The sequence below is a fragment of the Vitis riparia genome, chromosome 18, assembly GCF_004353265.1.
Source record: "Vitis riparia cultivar Riparia Gloire de Montpellier isolate 1030 chromosome 18, EGFV_Vit.rip_1.0, whole genome shotgun sequence".
Lineage (NCBI taxonomy): Eukaryota > Viridiplantae > Streptophyta > Magnoliopsida > Vitales > Vitaceae > Vitis > Vitis riparia.
The window spans coordinates 8,861,094-8,882,815 of record NC_048448.1 but is presented as its reverse complement, the minus strand read 5'-3'; the positions used below and the strand labels follow the sequence as shown (position 1 = coordinate 8,882,815).

General features: G+C 35.7%; 1 protein-coding gene across 2 annotated transcripts; it reads left to right on the top strand.

Annotated features, from left to right (window-relative positions):
- Positions 1 to 9,171: 9,171 nt before the first annotated feature.
- On the top strand, positions 9,172 to 21,035 carry LOC117906697 (protein TIC 22, chloroplastic). 2 transcript variants are annotated; one of them, XM_034819839.1, is made up of 9 exons: positions 9,172 to 9,594; positions 9,779 to 9,841; positions 15,111 to 15,185; positions 18,299 to 18,349; positions 19,071 to 19,130; positions 19,234 to 19,305; positions 20,273 to 20,308; positions 20,404 to 20,557; positions 20,712 to 21,035. In XM_034819839.1, the coding sequence occupies exons 1-8, from the start codon at positions 9,211 to 9,213 to the stop codon at positions 20,494 to 20,496; spliced, it is 834 nt and encodes a 277-aa protein (XP_034675730.1). In that variant the 5' UTR covers positions 9,172 to 9,210; the 3' UTR covers positions 20,497 to 20,557; positions 20,712 to 21,035. The 2 variants fall into 2 exon arrangements, with proteins under 2 accessions (XP_034675730.1, XP_034675731.1); XM_034819840.1 differs by lacking the exon at positions 18,299 to 18,349.
- Positions 21,036 to 21,722: the final 687 nt, after the last annotated feature.

Genomic DNA, 21,722 nt, shown 5'->3' with positions numbered 1-21,722 from the left:
ATGAGAGAAAAAAAAAATGAAAGGAAAGAAAAAGTGAAAAAAATCGCAAATCAAACTTGAATTTAATGAATGATATTTTTTTATATATTATTTTAACGCTTTTATAAAAATATTAAATAATTAAAAATTATAAAGAAAAATAAATTTAAATTTAAATTCAATAAATTATTTTTACATATTTCTCAAACTTATTTACCTTATTTTTATTTTTATATATAAAAATCAAATAAATAAAAATACATGAATTTTTAAATAATTTTAATTATATTTTATTTCTGACAATCAAACACCATCAAATGTTATTCAACATTTTTTCTTTCTTTCTTTGTTCTCTTCAATAACCAAATATTAGTTTTTGTTTCCTCATAATTTTTTGAAAATAAGAGGTAATCGTAAAGTTAAAAGTACCCATTTTGTTGGGAGTTCTCAAGCCTCCGACTAAAATAAATTGCAAGCTCCATGTGTAAAGGATTCTCTTGGCATAGGAAGCACATCCATTAAAAAAGAAACATAATATATCATGTAAATAACGGATTGAGGATAGTAATAACATATTGACAACATCTCTTGCATTGGGAGGAACCAAATTTGAAGCATAATATAAACATCTTCAAGGAAAGGCCAGGAGTTTGAAACTTGCTTCACGTCAAAGTTCCTTTCTCAAACAAACCTAGAATTAGCTAGAAAGAAATTAATTAACAAGAAGGCTGGAGTTCAAAGTAACAGCCTCGGAGGCTCAAACTAAGATATGTACAAAAGTAAGTACGCACGACAACATGCTAAAAGCCTAAAACCTTTCTTGTAAGAAATATTTAAGAAAGGCCTAACGTAACCTAAATCCCCATTTACTATGCGCATATTTGACGAGCTCGTTCAGCTCATCCTCGCTAATGAAATGGTCTCCATTAGCATCAGCATGACGGAGCGCTCGTCCAGCTCTCCACCCACTGAAATGCAAGCCCATCCCTCGGAAAGCTTTCTTCAGCTCATCCTTGCTTAGCCGGCCATCCTTGTTGGTGTCATATCTCTTGAGAAGACCCTTGAGCTGGTCTTCGGACAGGGGGAGACTTATGTCTCTGGTAATCGGAGTCCACAGAGGCATCTTGTTGCTACTTCTTAGGTTGCGTGACTTGGTTGTGAAGGTGGGTTTGTCTATTTATAGCGAATGTCGGGATATAGGGCTTATCCGTTTCATGGAGTTTGGAGATCCGGTTTTTGTTGGATAACTACGAAGTGGGGTCACCTTCTCCAGCAAGCCTGCATCCCGTCTGCAGAATTTTATTTTATTTTTACCATTTTTTTTCTTCTTAAATAAAAATAAAGAATCACCCTAATTCTAAGCCAATTCAAATTAGACCTCCTTTCACCGGAGCCAGTGATAAAAAATATGAAGCCCTGGTTAATCACCGGAATAAATAAATAAATTTTAATTATTTTATTTTTAAATTTCATGTAATTGATCAACAAATATATAAAAACTATAATATTTTTCTATATCATTTATATATTATTTAAATATTAAAAAAATTATATATATGTCATTATTTATTTTATATCATTAAATACAACTAAATTAAATGAATCAAGATTTTAATATTAATTATATTTTAAAATTAGATATATTATAATCAAATATGATAATATTATATATTATCAAATAATACTTGATGTAATTTAATAATAAATGTATATTTATAAAATTCATTTTTTTATCAACCCACTCAAAATCATTATTAAATATGATAAATTATATCATACATATCTTAATTTTTTCAACAAACTAATTTCAAGATGTCTATTATTACTTCTTATATCATTTTTAGAGTTTTTTTTTTTTTAATATTTTCATAAGATTTGATCAATTTTCGTATTATCAATATTTTGTGTCAAAATATTCATCAATATTTTCTAATATATTTCAATATATCCATAAAATTGAATTACAGAAAAATGCTTCCAAATCAGAGCACTTTCACAAGTTGATGGAAGATTATTAGAGTTATAATTTGATGGTCGGATATGAAACCAAATAATATGAGTTTACAGTATTTAGCGTGATTCATCCACATTTTTTAAAATTAAAAGATTCATACTTTTCCTCATACAATAACATTAACTATTATTATTTTTAAATGTGAAAACTATTTAATTTCTTTAAAACATTTTAAAATATATTCTCAAAAAATCTCTATATATATGATCAATCATTTTCTACTGCTAACGCCCCTATAACACGAATCCACCATCAATTTTTATCAAATAGACTACAAAGGAAGCCAACACTTGTGGAAGTTCAAACATTTTGCATGAAGTAGTTCCAAGTTCCTATCACTCCCGACTAGAAAAGAAACAACAGGATGGGCAATTAGCAAGCCCATTACTTAACAAACAAATTTGTACATTATTTATCTCTCTCTCTCTCTCTCTCTCTCTCTCTCTCTCTCTCTCTCTCTCTCTCTCTCTCTTTCTTCCTGTATATATATATAAAAGTGCTAATTTGCGGGCAACCCCCATTTGGTCGCATATTTGACTAGCTCGTTTATCTCATCCTTGCTAATGTATCGGTCTTTGTTAAGATCAGCATGGCGGAGAGCCCTTCCAGCTCTCCACCTACAGAAACAAAGGCCCATCTGGCGCAAGCCGAGCTCCAAATCTTTCTTACTTAGCCGGCCATCTTTATCGAAGTCAAATTTCTCGAGAAGACGTTGTTGTTGTTCTTCAGAGAGGGGAATATCTAGACATTTGGGATTTATTAGGAAAAGATAATTTGTATTTAAGTTGTAATTATCTTGTTGTAATTAGAAGATAACATTACTCTAAATAGCTTGTAGATTGGCTTGATTATAGGAAAGGATATGTACTAAACATGTATAAATAGTAGTATCAAATCAATGGAAATCATATCTTCCAAAACCATTTTTATTATCTTCTTTAATTAAGATGGTATCAGAGCAAGGTTTCTGGTGACTCTGCAGACTCTCTTCCGCTCTACTTTTCTAACAAACCGGCCATGTCCGGAGATGGTTCTACATTGTCTAAACCCTTGGATCCCTCACATCCTTTCTATGTCCATCATTCGGATCAGCCCGGATGTACACTTGTTTCAACCAAACTAAATGGTACCAATTACCAGTTGTGGAGTAAGGCAATCATCCATGCCCTTACAGGAAAAAATAAAATCGGGTTTATTGACGGCACCATACAGCCGCCATCGTCCGAAAAAAAGCCAAAAGAATATGCACAATGGAATCAATGCAACAGTATGATTCTGTCGTGGTTAACCAATTCTATGGAAGCGGACCTTACAGCCGGCATCATCCATACCAAGACAGCCCAACAAGTGTGGAGTGATTTGCAAGATCAATTTTCACAAAAGAACGCTCCCTCGGTGTATCAGATTCACAAGTCAATTGCAACAATTTTCCAAGGTACTATGTCAGTAGCAGCATATTATGTGAAATTGAAATCACTCTGGGATGAACTAGACAGCTACCTTGATCCATACACATGTAATAAGGCGAAGGAACATTCGGAGGAAAAGGAGGAAGAACGGATGATGCAGTTTCTTATGGGCCTCAATGAATCATTCAAAGGGGTTCGTTCTAACATCCTGATGATGACCCCTCTTCCGAATGTCAGGCAGGCATATTCTCTGGTGATACAAGAAGAGACCCAATCTCACATGGCTTCCGAGTCAACCGATAATTTCTCCATTGCAACGGCGGTAGACAACAAATCATCATCAAAGAATGGTAAAAGCTGTGATCACTGTCACCGATCAGGACATACGATTGATGAATGTCGATCACTCAAATACCATTGCACCTTCTGTGGTAGAGATGGCCACACAGAAGATCGATGCCGTCAGAAGAATGGAACCGGATCGTCAAATTCTCGGCAGAAGGGTTCTAGGAACAATGGTCGAAATAATAAACCTGCAGTGAACATGGCAGAGGGTTCTAGTGACGCAAACTCAGATCCGTCGAACATCTTGCAGAATTTCTCGACAGAAACTATTCAACAATTTGCCCAAGCTTTGTCTGCGTTTAATCAAAATCGACAAACTGGTAATAATGACGTTTTTGCCAATGCCGCAAGTTCAACCTCTGCATTTGATGTCCATGCTAATTCGATATATCTGAATTCATGGGTCTTGGATAGCGGTGCAACTGATCATATAACTTCGGATCTTTCTATTCTCACACATGTTCATTCACCACATAGTCATACTGTTAATCTGCCTAATGGCACATCCACACCTATCACACACATGGGCACCTTTCAATTCAATTCTAAATTTTCCCTCCATGATGTTTTATACGTACCAACCTTTCGCATGAATCTCATGTCTGTCAGCAAATTAACGCGAGATTTAAATTGCTCAGTTATCTTCCTTGCTGATTCACGTATTTTGCAGGACTTGGATTCGAAGAAGACGATTGGCTTGGGTAGACGTCATGGTAGTTTGTATTATTTACAACCAGAAAATCTCTCCTCAGTTTCGTGTCAAATTTCCTCAACCGAGTTGTGGCACAACCGACTTGGACATCCGTCCTCGTCTCATTTTAAGCTGTTACAACCTTTGCTTTCCATTAAAAATAATGTAGCTCATTTTGATCATTGTTCAGTCTGCCCTTTAGCAAAGCAGACTCGTCTTTCATTTCCCAATAGCTCAATAAAGTCAAAAACTGCATTTGATTTGATTCATTGTGATGTCTGGGGTCCGCATAGAACTCCTACATATTCTGGTTCTCGTTTTTTCTTATAGTTGTGGACGATTACACTCAATGTACATGGGTGTTTCTTATGGCTCATAAATCCAAAACAACTCACATATTAACTAAATTTATTCACTTTGTTTCCAATCAGTTTCAAGCTTCCATCAAAGCTATCCGCATGGATAATGGCACAGAATTTCAGCCATTGTCTCCATTCCTTAGTGCACAAGGCATTGAAATACAAAAATCGTGCGTTTACACTCCACAACAGAATGGTGTGGTCGAGCGTAAGCATCGTCATATTTTAAATGTTGATCGGTCACTCTTTTTTTAGTCACAAGTTCCTCTTTACTTATGGGGTGAATGTGTGCTTACTGCGGTTTATTTAATCAATCGTACCCCTTCTCTTCTATTGTCCAATCTTACTCCCTACGAGCGCCTATACAATCGCTCTCCATCCTATGCTCATATACGTGTTTTTGGCTGCAAATGTTTTGCCACTATTAACCAGCCCAAACACAAATTTGAACCTCGAGCAACACCCTGTGTCTTTGTTGGTTACCCTAGTGGTCACAAAGGATATAAATTGTTCAATCCCGTCATTAAACAGGTTTTTATAAGTCGTGATGTGCATTTTGTTGAAGACATCTTTCCATTTCAGCAAAATTCATCTCCTTCCCAACCCAGTCCCGTCAGCACTGTTCCTTTACCCATAGAGCTGCCAGCTTTACCATCACCTATCACTGATTCGACGACAACCCATTCTTCGTTCCCATCTCCATCAACCCCCTTACCTTCTCCAACTGAAAATATCACATCCTCACCTTCACCAATTCCATTTCCCTCTGATATTTCCAGTTCATCCAACTCCCCTTCATCTCCTCCGGAGTCGACACCAGTGGCTCCTTCTCCGGCGGTCCATCGTCGTTCTGAACGAGATCGTCATCCTCCAGTTTGGCACAATTTATACCATATGTCTCCTCAGGCCGGCTTGTCGTCTTCTTCGGCATCCAAAGGTACACGATATCCTCTTTCACTCTACTCATCACTCGCACGTATTAATCACCCTCATCGCATTTTTTTAGCTTCTCTTGATGCACAGGAAGAGCCGAAGACTTATGATCAGGCTGCGCTTAATCTGAAATGGTAGCAAGCAATGGCCTCTGAATTGGCTGCGTTAGAACAGAACAATACATGGTCTTTAGTTCCCTTACCCGCCGGTCATCGTCCCATAGGTTGCAGATGGGTTTTTAAAATCAAATACCATTCGGATGGTCGCATAAAGCGCTACAAAGCGCGACTCGTAGCCAAGGGCTATACTCAGATCGAAGGGTTGGATTATGGTGAGACTTTTTCCCCTACTGCCAAACTTACCACTCTTCGTTGTTTGTTAACAGTTGCTGCCTCTCGTGGATGGTACGCTCATTAGCTAGATGTACAAAATGTGTTTCTTCACGGTGACCTACATGAAGTGGTTTATATGGTTCCTCCTCCTGGCCTTCGCCGACAGGGGGAGAATCTGGTATGTCGGCTCAATAAGTCTCTTTATGGCTTAAAACAGGCCAGTCGTAATTGGTTTGCTACTTTTGCTACTGCAATCCGACAGACAGGTTTTGTACAGTCTAAAGCTGATTACTCCTTATTCACTAAAGTTTCGAGTTCATCTATTACTGTTGCATTAATATACGTTGATGATATACTTTTGACTGGAAATGATCTTCATGCCATCACAAGTTGAAAGAAAGTTTGCTTAAGAAATTTCTCATTAAAGATCTCGGTGACTTGAAATATTTCTTGGGGATTGAATTTGCGCGTTCACAGAAAGGGATTTTTATGTCTCAGCGCAAATATGCACTGGATATTGTACATGATGCAGGGTTAACAAGGTCAAAGCCCGAGCTATTTCCGATGGAGCAAAACCTTCGTCTAACATCCGAAAGTGGTGAGAAATTGCATGATCCGAGCAAGTTTCGGAGATTGGTTGGCAGGTTAATTTATTTGACAGTTACTCGGCCTAATATCGTATATTCTGTGCGTACCTTGAGTCAGTTCATGCAGGTTCCGACTACACATCATTGGAACGCTGCCTTGCGATTGCTGCGTTACATCAAAGGTACACCAGGACAGGGACTATTACTTCCGACCGATAATCAGTTAAAGCTCACAGCATTTTGCGACTCCGATTGGGCGGGTTGCCGTGAGACCAGAAGATCGATTTCAGGTTTCTGTGTTTTCTTGGGAACTTCACTTGTGTCATGGAAATCGAAGAAGCAGACCAATGTATCTAGGTCTTCAGCAGAGGCAGAATACCGAGCTATGGCAAACACTTGTTTAGAACTCACTTGGCTCAGATATATAATGAGAGATTTACGTGTTCCATTGTCAAATCCTTCAGTCTTATATTGTGACAATCAAGCAGCTTTACATATAGCTGCTAATCCTGTGTTTCACGACTGTACATAGCATATAGAAATTGATTGTCATATAGTTCGTGAAAAGGTGCAAGCAGGACAGGTTAAGCCGAGATATGTTCCTACTCGACTACAGGTGGCAGACGTCTTCACTAAGGCCTTGGGAAAAGATCAGTTCCAGTTCATGCGAAGCAAGTTGGGAGTTTGTGACATACACTCACCAACTTGAGGGGGAGTATTAGGAAAAGATAATTTGTATTTAAGTTATAATTATCTTGTTGTAATTAGAAGATAACATTACTCTAAATAGCTTGTAGATTGGCTTGATTATAGGAAAGGATATGTACTAAACATATATAAATAGTAGTATCAAATCAATGGAAATCATATCTTCCAAAACTATTTTTATTATCTTCTTTAATTAAGAGGATTCCACATAGGCATCTTGTTAAGACTCTTGGCCTGGGACTGAACTGTTGGAAATGCGTGGTTGTGCATGCTACTAACCAAGTAACAATCTATTTATAGCAAAATTCAACGGTGAGTGCGCAGTGAGACATTAAGAATATTTGTAAAACCATCAAACTCTGGGGTTGAGGATTTCCATTTATATAGACTTATACAAAACAAAGTGAGTTTGAATATACAGATAAAATAAAAAAGACAAGTACAAATGAAAATCGTATCTCCTAAACTATATCTCTTACAATCAAGGAGGATTCTGTAAATCAATAATTGATTTACTGGGATTCTCTACATCCCATCAAGGAGGATTCCGTAAATCAATAATTGATTTATTGGAATTCTCTACAACCATCATGGAAGTACAATCTGCCTCCTGTTGGCAGAATTGAAAAAACATGAGATTGCTAAATTTTAGAATCATTGAAGAATAATATCACAGAAAGTGCGGTCAAGAGATCTATACTGAAGATCTTCTTGCTTTTTAGCTCTAACTTGTAACGCAATTCACAGTAAAATATGCAGATAGAGGAGGATCGGGTGATTGCAAAAAGAAACGGATCATTAAAGTGAAATCCATTGTATATCAAAAGTGTTTGACCTTTTTCTTTCGAGTCCAAACTAAAGTTTGGAACTCGCTCTTTATGGGCCTACGTAACCTAAAGTTTGGGGAACTTTGTCCAATTTGCAATCCTGTTAAGCTTTCCGCTTCAGAACTCCCTGTGCAGAGACTTCAAGGCAAAGAACCAATCAACCTGCAACCATGCAGTAGCTCATGGAAAATGAAAATTTTAGTCAGAACTGATAAATAGCCACACTTTGGCCCCACTTCATGCAAAGACTAATTTTGATCCCAGTAAAGCATCAGGCCCTTGCATAAACAATTTAATTGGGAAGAGATGGGACATGAGCTCTTTTCAGGTTATCTTGTTTCAGTTTTTTTTTTTTTTTTAGATCACTGGTGGCTACTCCGAGCCAGTAGGATAGAGGCACGTAACTTCTCATCCAAGAATCCTATGCTGCCTCCTGGTGAGGGGAATAAATACTAGAAAAATAGATGGTTGCAACTGTATGTACGTGGTCGTCCGAGAATCATATTAAAGGTCAGTCCAAGGATCCATGAGCATTATAGATGTAGATTTTTATCCCTTTAAACTGTCATCTCATGTTAAAGTTCGAGAATCCTAATAATTAAAGAATCTTAAACCCGTCATGATACGGGTTAACTGTAAGGTGCATGTAACAAGGGAATCATCGACTCAATAACTTTGCTAACAAGCCAGGCTATAGCTAGACTGCTAGAGCTACGTAGGCCCAATGGGCTTGTAATCCTCAGTTGATTTAACTGGGCTGGGCTTGGTCCACATCCTGTTGGACTCCCCACACTTGCCACTTCGGCGATCAGACCTTATCCACGCGCTCATAATTTACGTGTACACTGTATACACCCTCCAGCTGCTGTGACAAAGTTGCTCCTACTTTCAACTAGATCCTTTTCATTGATTGGGCAGTTATTTTACCATTGTCACTGGCATGTGAAGATATACAGTGTCTCCACACTACATGTCATATATATCGAATCCGAACCGGGGCTGTTTGTTCTTCTGCAACGTCGGACTATGGAGCCTCCAAAACCCTCAAATCCTCTGCTATCATTCTCCACCTTCATCCACCAACACTGCCTTCGACTTGGCGCCGAACTCGCCAGTCGACTCGATGATACCAGGCGACTCGCGGGCAACTGGCCGCCTCCGGCGCTGAGGCGTTCGCTTCCGCTCAGTTCTTTGCCGTTTGCGTCGATGTCGCAAGAGGCTCGTGGGGCTAAACGAGACTTGGGCGTCGCCCTGAGCTCCGACCACGTGGCCAAGAGCCTCGCTGGAACCGCGGTGTACACAGTTAGCAACTCTAACAACGAGTTCGTGCTGATTTCCGATCCCAACGGGATCAAGTCCATTGGCTTGCTCTGCTTTCGCCAGGAAGACGCGGAAGCGTTTCTCGCTCAAGTTTGTTTGTTTCTTTTTCTCCCTTTTTTTTTCCCTTTGTATAATTTCTGTCCAGAGTAATGGAAAAAGGGAAAAAGAAAACGAAATTTCTCTGGTTTTCCTTCTCCGGATCGTTAACTAGAAAAAATCTTAACCAAATTTTAGGTTTTCTCTTAATGCTGTTTCTGTTTATCGTGATTTACAGGTTCAGTCGCGGACAAGGGAACTACGAAGTCAGGCTAGGGTTGTTCCCATTAGTCTTGATCAGGTACATATTTGGAACTCATGTAATTTCCTATTTTCTTTCCGTTTCAATATTTAGTGTTGTAGGGTTTTGTGGTTCTGTAATGGAATTGGAATTGCCTGATAGTTTTGTGCACAGATTTAAACCCTTAATCCAAGGGAATGACAAATATTTCATGGAAATGTTTGAAATGCAAGCCTAGTGCTAGAAATTTGAAAGTTGATGATGTGCATTATCTAGAATAGAAGTGAAATATTTGGTAGATGCCATGTTGAGGATTTCAGATGGGTGCTATATCAGGGTTGAGCGTGTTCTGCTTGTGGTTTCACAGAGAACAATGATCAATCTTTTTTACTAAACCTACTATAGTTTCATTTGATGAACTAGGTTCTACTCATGGTCAGGACGCTGTCTCGTTAATCTAGCTGGACAATTTTCCCAGGCAGTTGAATTATACAGAAAACTAAGCACATGTAAAGCATCTAATTTTCTCTTTTAAATGACCCTTATATGATGGGTTTTCTGTGCAAACCTTTTTATGGGACCTTTATAATAGATTCTAAATTTGATGATCAATTATGGATGGGGCTAGATTAAATATGTGTTTGCCTATGCGAACAAGTGTGCTTGTAGGATATTGTGATGCAGCCTTGACTTTTTTGATTGGTTGGGCTCTAGGTGAGAACAGGTGAGGTTTTTGTTTTACTCCCTTTTTTGCTCTTTTTAGCCTTTTGGCACCAGCTGTATACTTCATGTATGCCTTGAGTTGCCCTTTGGGCTTCCTTTAATATTTGATATATTCTCTTCTGTGTTTACCCATACAAAAAAAAAGGAAAAAAAAAAATATTGTGATGCGGCCATGGATGATGAGTCCGTCAATGAAGCTAAAATGATGTTTTTAGCTGGCCATTGTGCTGGGTGTCCCAGTCCAGCTGAAAATATTCTGTGCTGGCAGGCTGGCTTGCTCCACCACATTTTTCTTAAAATATGTAAAAAAAAAAGATTTATCATAGTTATTTCTAAAATTTTAAAAATGATTTATTTATTATGTTGCAAGTCTTTCTGTTCTCTAAAAAGACTTTCTAATTTCTTTTGAAAACAAATTCTTGGATAAAAAATTTAAAATATATTTAAAGTGCACTTGGGTTTTTTTTTTTTTTAATAGTCTCACTTTGCATTCTCATAAAGTATTCTTGTTTTTTTTTTTCTTTTGCTTGAAAACTTAGATAATTATGTATTTTTATTTTTATTAGTAATAAAGTTTGTAATGTTAAAATTTGTACAAGTTTTAAATTTTTGTCTAAATTACACTCTAGTAACAATAACAATAAATAAATAAAAAATTGGAATATAAAAAGTGAAATAGATAAAATATAACTTTGTTATTCAATATTTCAACAAAATGGGAAACGTAAATGTTCAAAAATTACAAAAAAAAAGGTGAGAATTGTATAAGTACATCCCAAACAGGTTGACATTAACCCAACTATCAATTATATGCATTAGTTAATCTTTGAAAAAAATTTGCATCATAAGAATTGGGAAAACTAGAAAAATATGCAATTTTTTTTTTTTGAAATGAAATTTCTTATATAAAGTTCTTATGCAAATAGAAAATTAAATTGAAATGTCTTCATTCTTATATAGCAACTATAAGGGGATATTTACTCTTGGATGCATTTATGATCATTTATACATCTACACTCCAAAATAGCCATTATATGACCATTGGAAGGGCCCTTTTTTTGAGTTTTGGATGCATTATAGCCATTGGGAATTAAAAAATTTAAATAACTGTTGCCTATTGGCTTGGACCCTACCAGGCCATCGTGCCATCATGCTTGGTCCAACACTACATGAAGGATCCAGCCAGGCTAGCATGAACTAATCTTTTGGCATGCTAGGCCAATCCGCCCACCTGTTTCTACACCTCTAGTCATCAATGCCAAATGAATATCTGACAATGTGATGCAAGTCATAGGAAAATGAATATCTAACAATGTGATGACTAGTGTTGGAGTAGTAAATTTAGCATGTTAACCAATAACAACAATGCATGTAATAAACTCCATCTTTTATTTTGACTATTGTTAGTTAACCATGGATTGGATCAGGGTTTTTCCACCACACAGAATTTTTTAGGCTATGTTTGGTTCACGGAAAGTACAAAGGAAAGAAAAAAAATGCTAAGGAAAATGATTTTCTCATGTTTGGTTGTACTATGAAAAATATAAAAAAAAAATCAAATATAATTAAAACTAATTAAAAACTTATGTATTTTTAAATTGTTTAATCTTTATATTGATGAGTTAAAATAAATAAAATGAGTTTGAAGTAACAAAAAAAATAATTTATCAACTTTTAATCTATTTTTTTATTTTCCTTCACTTTTTCTTTCCTTCTACTTTTCCTTTGTATTTTCTTTCCCTCGCATTTTCCCTCAAATTTTCCGGGAACCAAACATAGCCTTAGGGTTCATAGGTTATAAAGCAATTGCACGATTGGGAGTTAAAGGAGGTTGAAGCCTTTTTTGGGAGGTTGCAAGAGAAGACCATTAACAAGGACACTAAAGATATTTTGGTTTGGTGTAACACAAAAGATGGAATAGTCTCAGTGAAGTCTTTCTATTCCTCTCTGTTAGATGGGAGGGTGGAGGCAATTCCTTTTGGTACAGTTTGGAATTCCTAGGTACCATCAAGAGTTAGCTTATTTGCATGGAAAGCTATGTGGGGCGGGATTTTAACTTGGGATCAGCTTAAAAGGGAGGGTTGGAGGTGCCTAACAGATGCTATATTAGGAAAGAAGAAGAAGAAGAAGAAGAAGAAGAAGAAGAAGAAACAATTGGTCATATTCTTCTTTGTTGATTGAAAGCAGTCTTATTGTGGTTGTTGATTTTTGCATTTTTTGATGTTAGTTGGGCGATTCATTCTTCATTGAAAACTGCACTTCAGAGCTGGCAGGTTTCCTTTGTTGGAAAGAAGAGAACAAAGGTTTGGGAAGCTGCTCCATTCTGCCTTTTCTAGACTATTTGGAGGGAGAGAAATAGGAGAGCTTCAATAATATTGAAAAGGTTGGCCAAACAATTAAACAATCTTTCATGTATAATTGGTTGGAATGGGTTGCAGTGTCTATAGGTGACTACCCTTTGTCCATGGTGGACTTTGTGGATTGGTTAGGCTCGAAGGCATGGATATTGTTTTTTGTGTGCCCCTTACCTTGGACTTTTATCTGGTTGGCATCCTTGTATACAACATGTATACTTTTGTGCCATTTAATACAATTAATTTTTACCTATCAGAAAAAAAAAAGAAAAAGTGTACGAAACAAGTCAAACAACCAATTGGTTAGAAAACTTATTTGTCTATAAACCGCCCCTATAAACTCTCATTGTTTTTTCCTTATGGAATGGAAGTATTTGAAGAGAAATGGAAGGAATTTATTTGATACTCAATTCTAGTGTGTGGAATGTAAAGACTATATATGGTAAGGATTTTTGTTAATTTGGTTGTGTTTTTTTAAATTTATTTAAAATTTTATTTTTCTTTTTAAATTTGAGTTCCTCCAAAGAATTTTGGGTTATTTCAAACACAAGTTAGACCGAAATTTCCTATCATCCAACATTACCCTTTTTGTTCCCATCTTTTTTACAATTTATTATATGTTTCTTGACTCTTTTTATCATCAATCATCTTGTTTCTTCATCTACCATCACATAGTATTTTTTATATTTTTACGTATTTCAAAATCTTAAAATATACAAATAAATTCTTCCATCATTGTCTTGGATTTTTTTACATTTTCAAAATTTATATAGAATACAAATAATTTGATGATTTTGTTTTCTATTTTACGTTTACATACAACTCAACAATTCAGAGTATATAATGATAATTCTGGACTTTTTTTTAATGAGTATACATTAGCTCTTCTTTTTAAATGATCGATATAGAAGACGTAATGTATATGTTGTTCTTATTGTTAGGTGTTATTCATATATTTTTTTCTCGCTTATCCAAAAAAGGCAAAAAGAAAAAAGAAAAAAAGGAAAAATAAAAAAGTGAAGTCCATACAGAATAAGCAAATAAATTTTTGTCTAGCATGTTTTAGTTTTTTTACGCATTGAAAATCTATAGAATACAAATATATTTGATGATTTTCTTTTAGTGTTTTCGAGGATGGTAATTCAAAATGCATCTTTTAAAATTTTTTAAATTATAATTTGGACTAATTTTTTTTTTTTTTTTTTCTAATTCTCTTAAGAGTATGCATGAACTCTTCTTTTGGACATGGGATGTCTAAGTGAATAATTTCTTTACTTTGGTTTTACTAATGGATGAGTAATATATTAATCATATTTAAAATTGTTTTTTCTTGTCATTGAACCAAGGTTGTGATGGTAAAAAGATCGTTTCTTTTATAAAACCAAATGAAAGAAATGAATTATTTTCATTTCAATGTCAAATGCCGAACAAAATGAATGGAATAAAGTTTAATTCCTTTCATTTAATCTCTTTTAATTAAATGCTTTTTCTTTAAAATTTGGTTTTAAACAGTGTAATAAACTCAAGCCACAATGCCAGGTGATTTGTGCCATATGGCTACCGCATCTGGTTCCAGCGGTCTCTTGAAATTCAATTGCTCAGTTATCTCAGATTTATACAGATGAGGTGCAATCTTAGATTATTAACTCTAAATATTGGGCACCCACCCAAGCTGGAAGCAGTACATATGTAGTTTTTTCTTGTACTGTTGGTAAAAGATTCAACCAAAATCACTTTTAAGCAATTATAAATGGGTTGGAAAGACTTGGCAAACTATGATCGGTGAATATAACTAGACATGATTATATTAGTAGATTGGTTTTTCTTTCACTTACAAATACTGTGGAGGATTTTTGGGTTTTGGAGTGGTTATCAATTGCTTCTTCAAAATATTAGTTATTGGATTTTCTTCCTATTTTTGTAGTTATTGGATGGTTGTTATATGTAGAATTTCCCCTATTCAAGATTGAAAGCAAACTGAAAAAGGACTTTGTTTCTAATATCTTAATTATCAAGGATTGTTGTTAAGAAGGTATAAGCCATGAATCTTCATTTTAGTGATATGGGCTACAGATTGGTATTCAATTATACAAGTGTTATTTATTGGTTTAAGTGTGTGTCCACTTTTCTTCACTAAATCATTCCTCTCTTTATTTCTTAGTTTGATATAGATCCACATTATTTATTGGCTGAAGTGTTGGCCTCTCTCTCTCTCTCTCTCTCTCTCTCTTTCTCTCAATCCCAATTCACAGGTTTATATGTTGAAGGTTGAAGGAATTGCATTCCGATTTTTACCTGATCCTGTTCAAATAAAGAATGCCTTGGAGGTTAGTGCTAAATATAAGTTATAGCTTTGGAATGTTATCTCAAAAGTTTTTATGCATTTGAATCACTCTGAGAAAGTGAGTACCAGTGTACCACACCATGCTACTGAGGTTGTTGATTCATTTCCACTAAAAAGCAATGGCAAAGGTGGTCTATTTCTTTCTTAGGTTTCCACCAAAACGGATATACTACTCCTATATGGGAGAGTGTGGACTTGTTTGGGCCATGAAAAAGTTTGGCATCAATTTATTTGCTTATTTATATATATAAAAAATTATGACTCTAATTTAACTGCATCACATCAGAACCTTGGCTCACCTATTCAAAGTTCAACAAAAACAAGCCCAAGTCGGGCCCATGTGCATCTGCTTTGATATACACTGATTATCACTTCTCATTTGATTCTGCATAAGTAATTTATGCACATGTTGCCCGCCTGAATGAACTATCTTCATATTAATAAAAGTGTTGTCTTTTCCCTTTTCCTTATATGTCTGGTGTCATTCATAAATGGACCATATCGAAAGACAAGATGGAAAGGGGAATTGAGGAGGGGAACTATAGGAAATTTTTACTCCAATTTTGTGATTATCCACTATTAAATGCCTTATCAATTGTGTAATGATCCAAGTTTTGGTATTTAAAAAATGAATGCTATGATGACTATTGATCACTGAACATATCCTATATTTATTAGTAGTTGTTTTCTTCATTACACACACACACACACACACACACACAACACACCTATGGTTACCAACTATCTTCTAGCGATTTTGATGAGAAAGTATACATTGAGCAAATATAAATAATGATGATAGAAAATTTAGGTAAAAAATAAACACATGACAATGCACAAACTGCCTTCTATGTGTGCATGCTTATTGGCAAGGAAAAATTTATTGGAAAAGTGCCTAACAAAAAGGAGGGCACAACCTACATACATAGGCGGTATACAAATGATGTCAAAGTTGAGTGGAAAAAAGAAGAAAAAACACTCACCAGGCCTTAAAACACTAAGGGGCTCCCAACCAATCTATGAAATCAAACAAGGATAAAGGGCCAACATCCATAAACTGATGGCACCAAAGGAGCATGGTTGAAATGGGAGAGGCTTTAAGAGATTAAACCAATGGTTCCACCCCTTCTAAAGTCATGTAATTATATTCCTGCTAAATAGTGTCTAAAAGAAAAGTTCTTGCTAATAGTGTAAAAAAGGCATAATGAGGTGGTTCTCGAATGTTTTCCCCTCTTTTTCCCCCACAGCTCTTTCTGCCAAGACCATAGGATTTTTTTCACTATATTAGGAAGCATGGTTTAAAGTAGTGCATTGGTCACTAATTTGGGAGGTTCCGATTAAGCATTGATATGGGACAAATTTTGAATGTTTAGGAAGCTTTTGGTAACTTATATAACTTGCTTTTTTGATAATTTTGTTATGACCCACTAACACTGGGTGGATATTGTCCGCTTTGGGTCCTTAGCCTTCATGGCCTCCCTCACCGCTTTAAAACATGTCCAACCAGTTCAGAGGTATCACTTTTTATGAATGTTAGGTACTTCTCCTCCTTAAGGGATGTGGGACATCACAATCATGACCCGCTGACACTAGATGGATGTTGTCCATTGTGCGTCCACAACCTTCACGGGTTTAAAACACTTCCACTCAGTTAAGAGTTGTCATCTTTTATAAATGTTAGGGGCTTCTCATCCCTAGGCAATGTGGAATGTTATAACTTTATACTTGATACTTTTGGTTATTTTTTATTTATTTATTTGATATTAAGAAAAGAAATGGATGTTTTTTTTGGAACACTACATAATGCATATGTGTGTATATGTATATATATTATTATTCAGGAGTTTATCGTTTATATATGTATAATTAAGGATTGTATCTTACGATACACAATACATTACTTTTTGACAAAACCGATACGTTATGATTTACATTTTGACAACCATGCTCTTGACCAAGCAGTTAATTGTGTTACAGGATGCATAGGAATTACACACCTTTAGAGGCTTAGAGGGAAGAACTCTGCAGGGTGTGCAACTTGTTTGTTTGTGTGACCCAACCAAGTCGCCCAAATCCAGCCAGGAAAATAATGGAAAACCTTTTGGCCTTCATCGAGTCTGTCAGGCATAATAAGAATCAACTGGCTGTATTGCTTTGCATCTCCAACCTATTGAATATACCGCCTTTCTGAAACATATTGAGAAAAATGGTTTCCCATCCTTATAGCAACCACAGAGCACCCTATCAAGCTGCCATGACAAACTTTTATCTCTGAATTTAATTCATATTGAAATACTCTCCAGCATTTTACCCTCCATTTCTTTCAAATCCTATGTTGAAATCCGATCTTCCAAGGGCTCACAGCTCTTCTCTTCTCCATGGCTCTCCTGCTCTCCATTCGCCTAGTTGTTGATTTCTATTTTTTCACTAAATCATCACATTGCTTGTGAGTAGGACATTTTGAACTCTGATTTCATCCTATTGCACACTGTGCATGCTTTGAGAAGGAAGACCACCCCCCAACAAGAGAAGAAAAATTGCTAGTTTCATATTTTTAGGAAGAGGCCCTTTAATGAAATGACTAAAGTTGCATGCTATTTCAAGAATTATCACCTACTTAGGTTGTTGGGAGGGGGTGGCTGGAACTGCTAGTGCCATATTCTTGGGGAAAGGCCTCGACAAATTACAAAAAGTCACCTTTAATGTAAAATTAAATGAAAATAGTGGCAATCTTGTCCACCCAAAGCTAGTTTTGCACACAGCATAATGACTACGTCCAGGTTTTCTGCCACATGGACATTTATCATGACTAAGTCTAGTAAGCCCAGATGCTGCCAACGTACTAGACTTCTAATATGCAGGTGAGATCCTTCTAATATATATATATATATATATAAAACGAAAATAGAATTGAAGAAATGGAAAAAAAATGTTTGCCATGTGAGTATTTGAAACTTGGGAGGATATTTGGCAATAGAGGCTTCTGCTACCATGTAAATGATGTTGTAACATTTTATCATTATTTTGTCCAAATGTTAAATACTGCTTATTTATTTGCTTGTATCAGCTGAAACATCTAACCTTCATGTTTCTTAGCTGAAAGCTGCAGATATCAAGAGTGGGTTTGATGGGGTTCCTGTTTTTCAGGTATGCTGATTTGCTTATCAAATCTAATAGGCAGCATTGACATTATCACTTTTCTAGTAAGCTTTGAAAATTGTTCAGCATGTGCATCTCATTTGTTATGCTCAACATTACATTTGAAATGATATCTATGATGAAAGAATTTTAGGGCGCAACCAGAATAGTGATGTGGGATGCATGCAAATGCTGAGGACAAGATGCAACCTTCTGATATATATATATGTTTTTATCATGGATAGGATGTTTCTTCTACTCGAAATGCTATGTCTACATGATTGACTGTTTATGGTTTGGTAGAAGCTGGTTTTTCTCTCTGAATGGCAGGAAGAATATGAAATTGCTTTCTGTTACAGTAATTCACTTGGATTTTGGAACCTCTGCTACTTTTGTTCAGTTTGAGTATCTTTCATTATCATCTACCACATCTGCAATTTGTAATTATAAAGCTCTCAAAGCATTAATATCCCCAAATAAGCTCATGGGTGAGATGACCCATGGATTGTAAATCTCCACTTCCCTAATATATACTATGTGAGGCTTGTCAAGATATATGATTGCACATGGATTTTGTGGATTAACTCATTATGGTTTGGCCTGGAAAATTTGTTGGGTGTTTAGTTTTGTTTTGTTTTGTTTTAATTTTTAATTTTTAATTTTTTATTGTATTGGATTATAGTCTACAGCTTTGTCTTTGATTCATGTGATTTTAATCTCTTATCTATAGTCAGACCTGCTGGTTGTGAAGAAGAAAAACAGACGGTACTGCCCAATATACTTCCAAAAGGTTGGTTTGACTCAATGGGCTCCTTATGCACATTTAAACACTCAATCTCAGATTCTTATAATTTCATGACTTACTGTTGATTCTTTGCTTGTTACAAATGCAGGAAGACATAGTAAAGGAACTCTCAAAGGTCTCAAGATCATCAAGAGGACCTGGTGTCACCCAACATATCATGGTATCACTACTTGCCACTGCCATTGTCATTTCTCTTTCTGTTGAATGGTTTAGCCTCTTGTTGAAAAAGAGTACTTTCAGACTTAGATAAACAAAGATCTATAATTGATCTTCATGAGCAGTCCATTTCTAAGATCTTATTCCTTGTTTTGTTGGGCATGCTGACACTTCCATGTTGACACCCATGTTTGAGTACAACATCTTATGCATCTTTTTCAGTGAGAATTTGTCATACACTGATATAAGGTGATCAAGACCTTATATAGTTAGCATTGTTTGAAATTGGTGAAAAAAAAAATGCTAATGAGTTATAGAGGTAAACTGTGTTAAACGTTGCAGAAATTCTGGGTTTTCACCAGGAAGTCATAGGATTCAGCTCTTTATTAAACAATATTTTGATGTTTGTTTTCAAGTTTTGAAGAATTGTATTTTTTTCCCCACAGAATTTTTTTCCTTCTTTTGTGTGTGGTATAAAAAGAGCACGTATATTATTTTATTCAAATTGTCTACAATCCATTGTAGTGAACAGAGTGAAATCTCCAAAATAATTAGAGCATCCTAATCTGTTGAATTGTTCATATTTGATATTGGAACTCTTGGGTCTGATATTCTACATAGAAGCCTTTGTTATTTGATAAAGAGATATGGTTCTTATGAAATTTACAAAAATATACAAGGGATATTTGGGAACTGTTTGAGAAGAAAATAACTCAGATGTGCAGAGAATCAGCACAGAAGATATTTGATAGATTGGCCTGTCCAAGAAAATAGAGCACTCAGAAAAAATTTGGGAGTTAGGATCCTCATCAGATATACCTGTCTCATCTTTTTTTTTTTTAAGTTTGATTTTATTTATTTATTTGTTTGTTTATTTTATTTTGTTTACCATTTTGCACTTTGAAGCATGCTTTCCTGCAAGATGTATAAATTTTGTGACCATTATTTGATATATATATTTTTTTCAACAGGTAGGAAGTTTGGAAGATGTCCTAAGAAAAATGGAGGTATTTGGAATCAAGAACTGGATCTGATTGTATTCCTTAACTCTTTTTTAAATTTGGAATTCCCAACTAGTTTTTATTTCTTTCATCTGATGCAGACTAGTGAGAAGAACTCGGGCTGGGAAGACCTGATTTTCATTCCACCTGGTAAAAGCCACTCTCAACATATTCAAGAAGTGACAAAAAGATGATATATTGGATATGCAATATCCACTGACCATCCCATTGCATGTTTGGATGTTTCTACAAAAGGTCAGCCATCATGACTAATCGGACTATCTTTCTCTTAATAGTCTTTGTTAAACAGATGGACTGATGCTAAATATGCATGTAGTGTTTATGTACGACGAATCAGAGAATATCTCCTTTTTGTTTTGGGTTGAGAAAACATATTTTTGATTTCCAGGTAACAACCTGGAGTGGCTCAAAGATACAAAGTCGGGGCAGTCTTTAGCTAAAAGGAGGAACTTTAATAGGAGAATGAAACAGCTAACAAGTGATTCAATAGGAAGGGTCAGTGCAAATGCCTATGTTGGGATATCCATGGGACCCTGATATACTTTTGTGTAGAGATTCATCATTTTTCATACAATCTGTTCTTTTAAAGGGTACTTTAAAGATTAATCAGCTTATAAAAATAGCAACAGCCTATGCCCGCATAAATGATATACTCTACTTATGTGGCAAGCCCGATCCAAGATAATGATTTTGGGCAGCAGAGTTGATTCTAGAGTTTGCCCCACAAGAATGTGTCTGAAGTGTGTGATCAATTATGACATCATTTTTCGGCCATCAGTGTATTTCCTTTCATCATATCTTCGGCTCATGAGTTCCGCCGGAAATGATACCATACATCAAGGCTCCCAGCTCTTTGCAAGCTGAACCTCATCAAATTTCTCAGTGTAGTGTCAGTCAGGTTCATTGGGCACTTTTAGACCTGATGAGCAGAAGCATGGTTAAGCAATTATTTAATGGTATTCTTTACAAATCTCACAATTATTTAAGCAATTACACGAAGAGGACTATGATTATTTAATTTGGATTAAAATTAAAAAAATATGGGGGATTTTCTCCATTATTATGCAGCTGCTGCTCATTTAAATATGCTGTAACTCTAAGTATTAACGTATCCAGGTGAACCTGTGGAATGAATTCTCTGACCAAATTAGGAGATTTAGCCATTAATGTGGGGTAGGACGGTAGTCCAGTTCAAAAATCGTGATTTGGGGAAGAGTGAAGGCACAGAACAACCACAATTAACCCACTAACTAATTGCTGCATTGCAAATGGTTCTCATGACTGTTGATGTGGAGGCTGTAATCAATTTTCTTATCGGTAAAAGGTTAAAACTAAAAGAAGTGATGTTGTTCTCCTTTCCATCATCATTTTTTCACTAGATCGATATCTCACAATCTTA

What these genes read in the sequence shown, in the direction of transcription:
- LOC117906697 (XM_034819839.1), top strand. Translation starts at nt 9,211, where the DNA reads ATGGAGCCTCCAAAACCCTCAAATCCTCTGCTATCATTCTCCACCTTC. An exon ending in ATGGGGTTCCTGTTTTTCAG is followed by an intron (nt 18,350 to 19,070) that starts GTATGCTGATTT and finishes TCTTATCTATAG; the next exon opens with TCAGACCTGCTGGTTGTGAA. An exon ending in GTGTCACCCAACATATCATG is followed by an intron (nt 19,306 to 20,272) that starts GTATCACTACTT and finishes TTTTTTCAACAG; the next exon opens with GTAGGAAGTTTGGAAGATGT.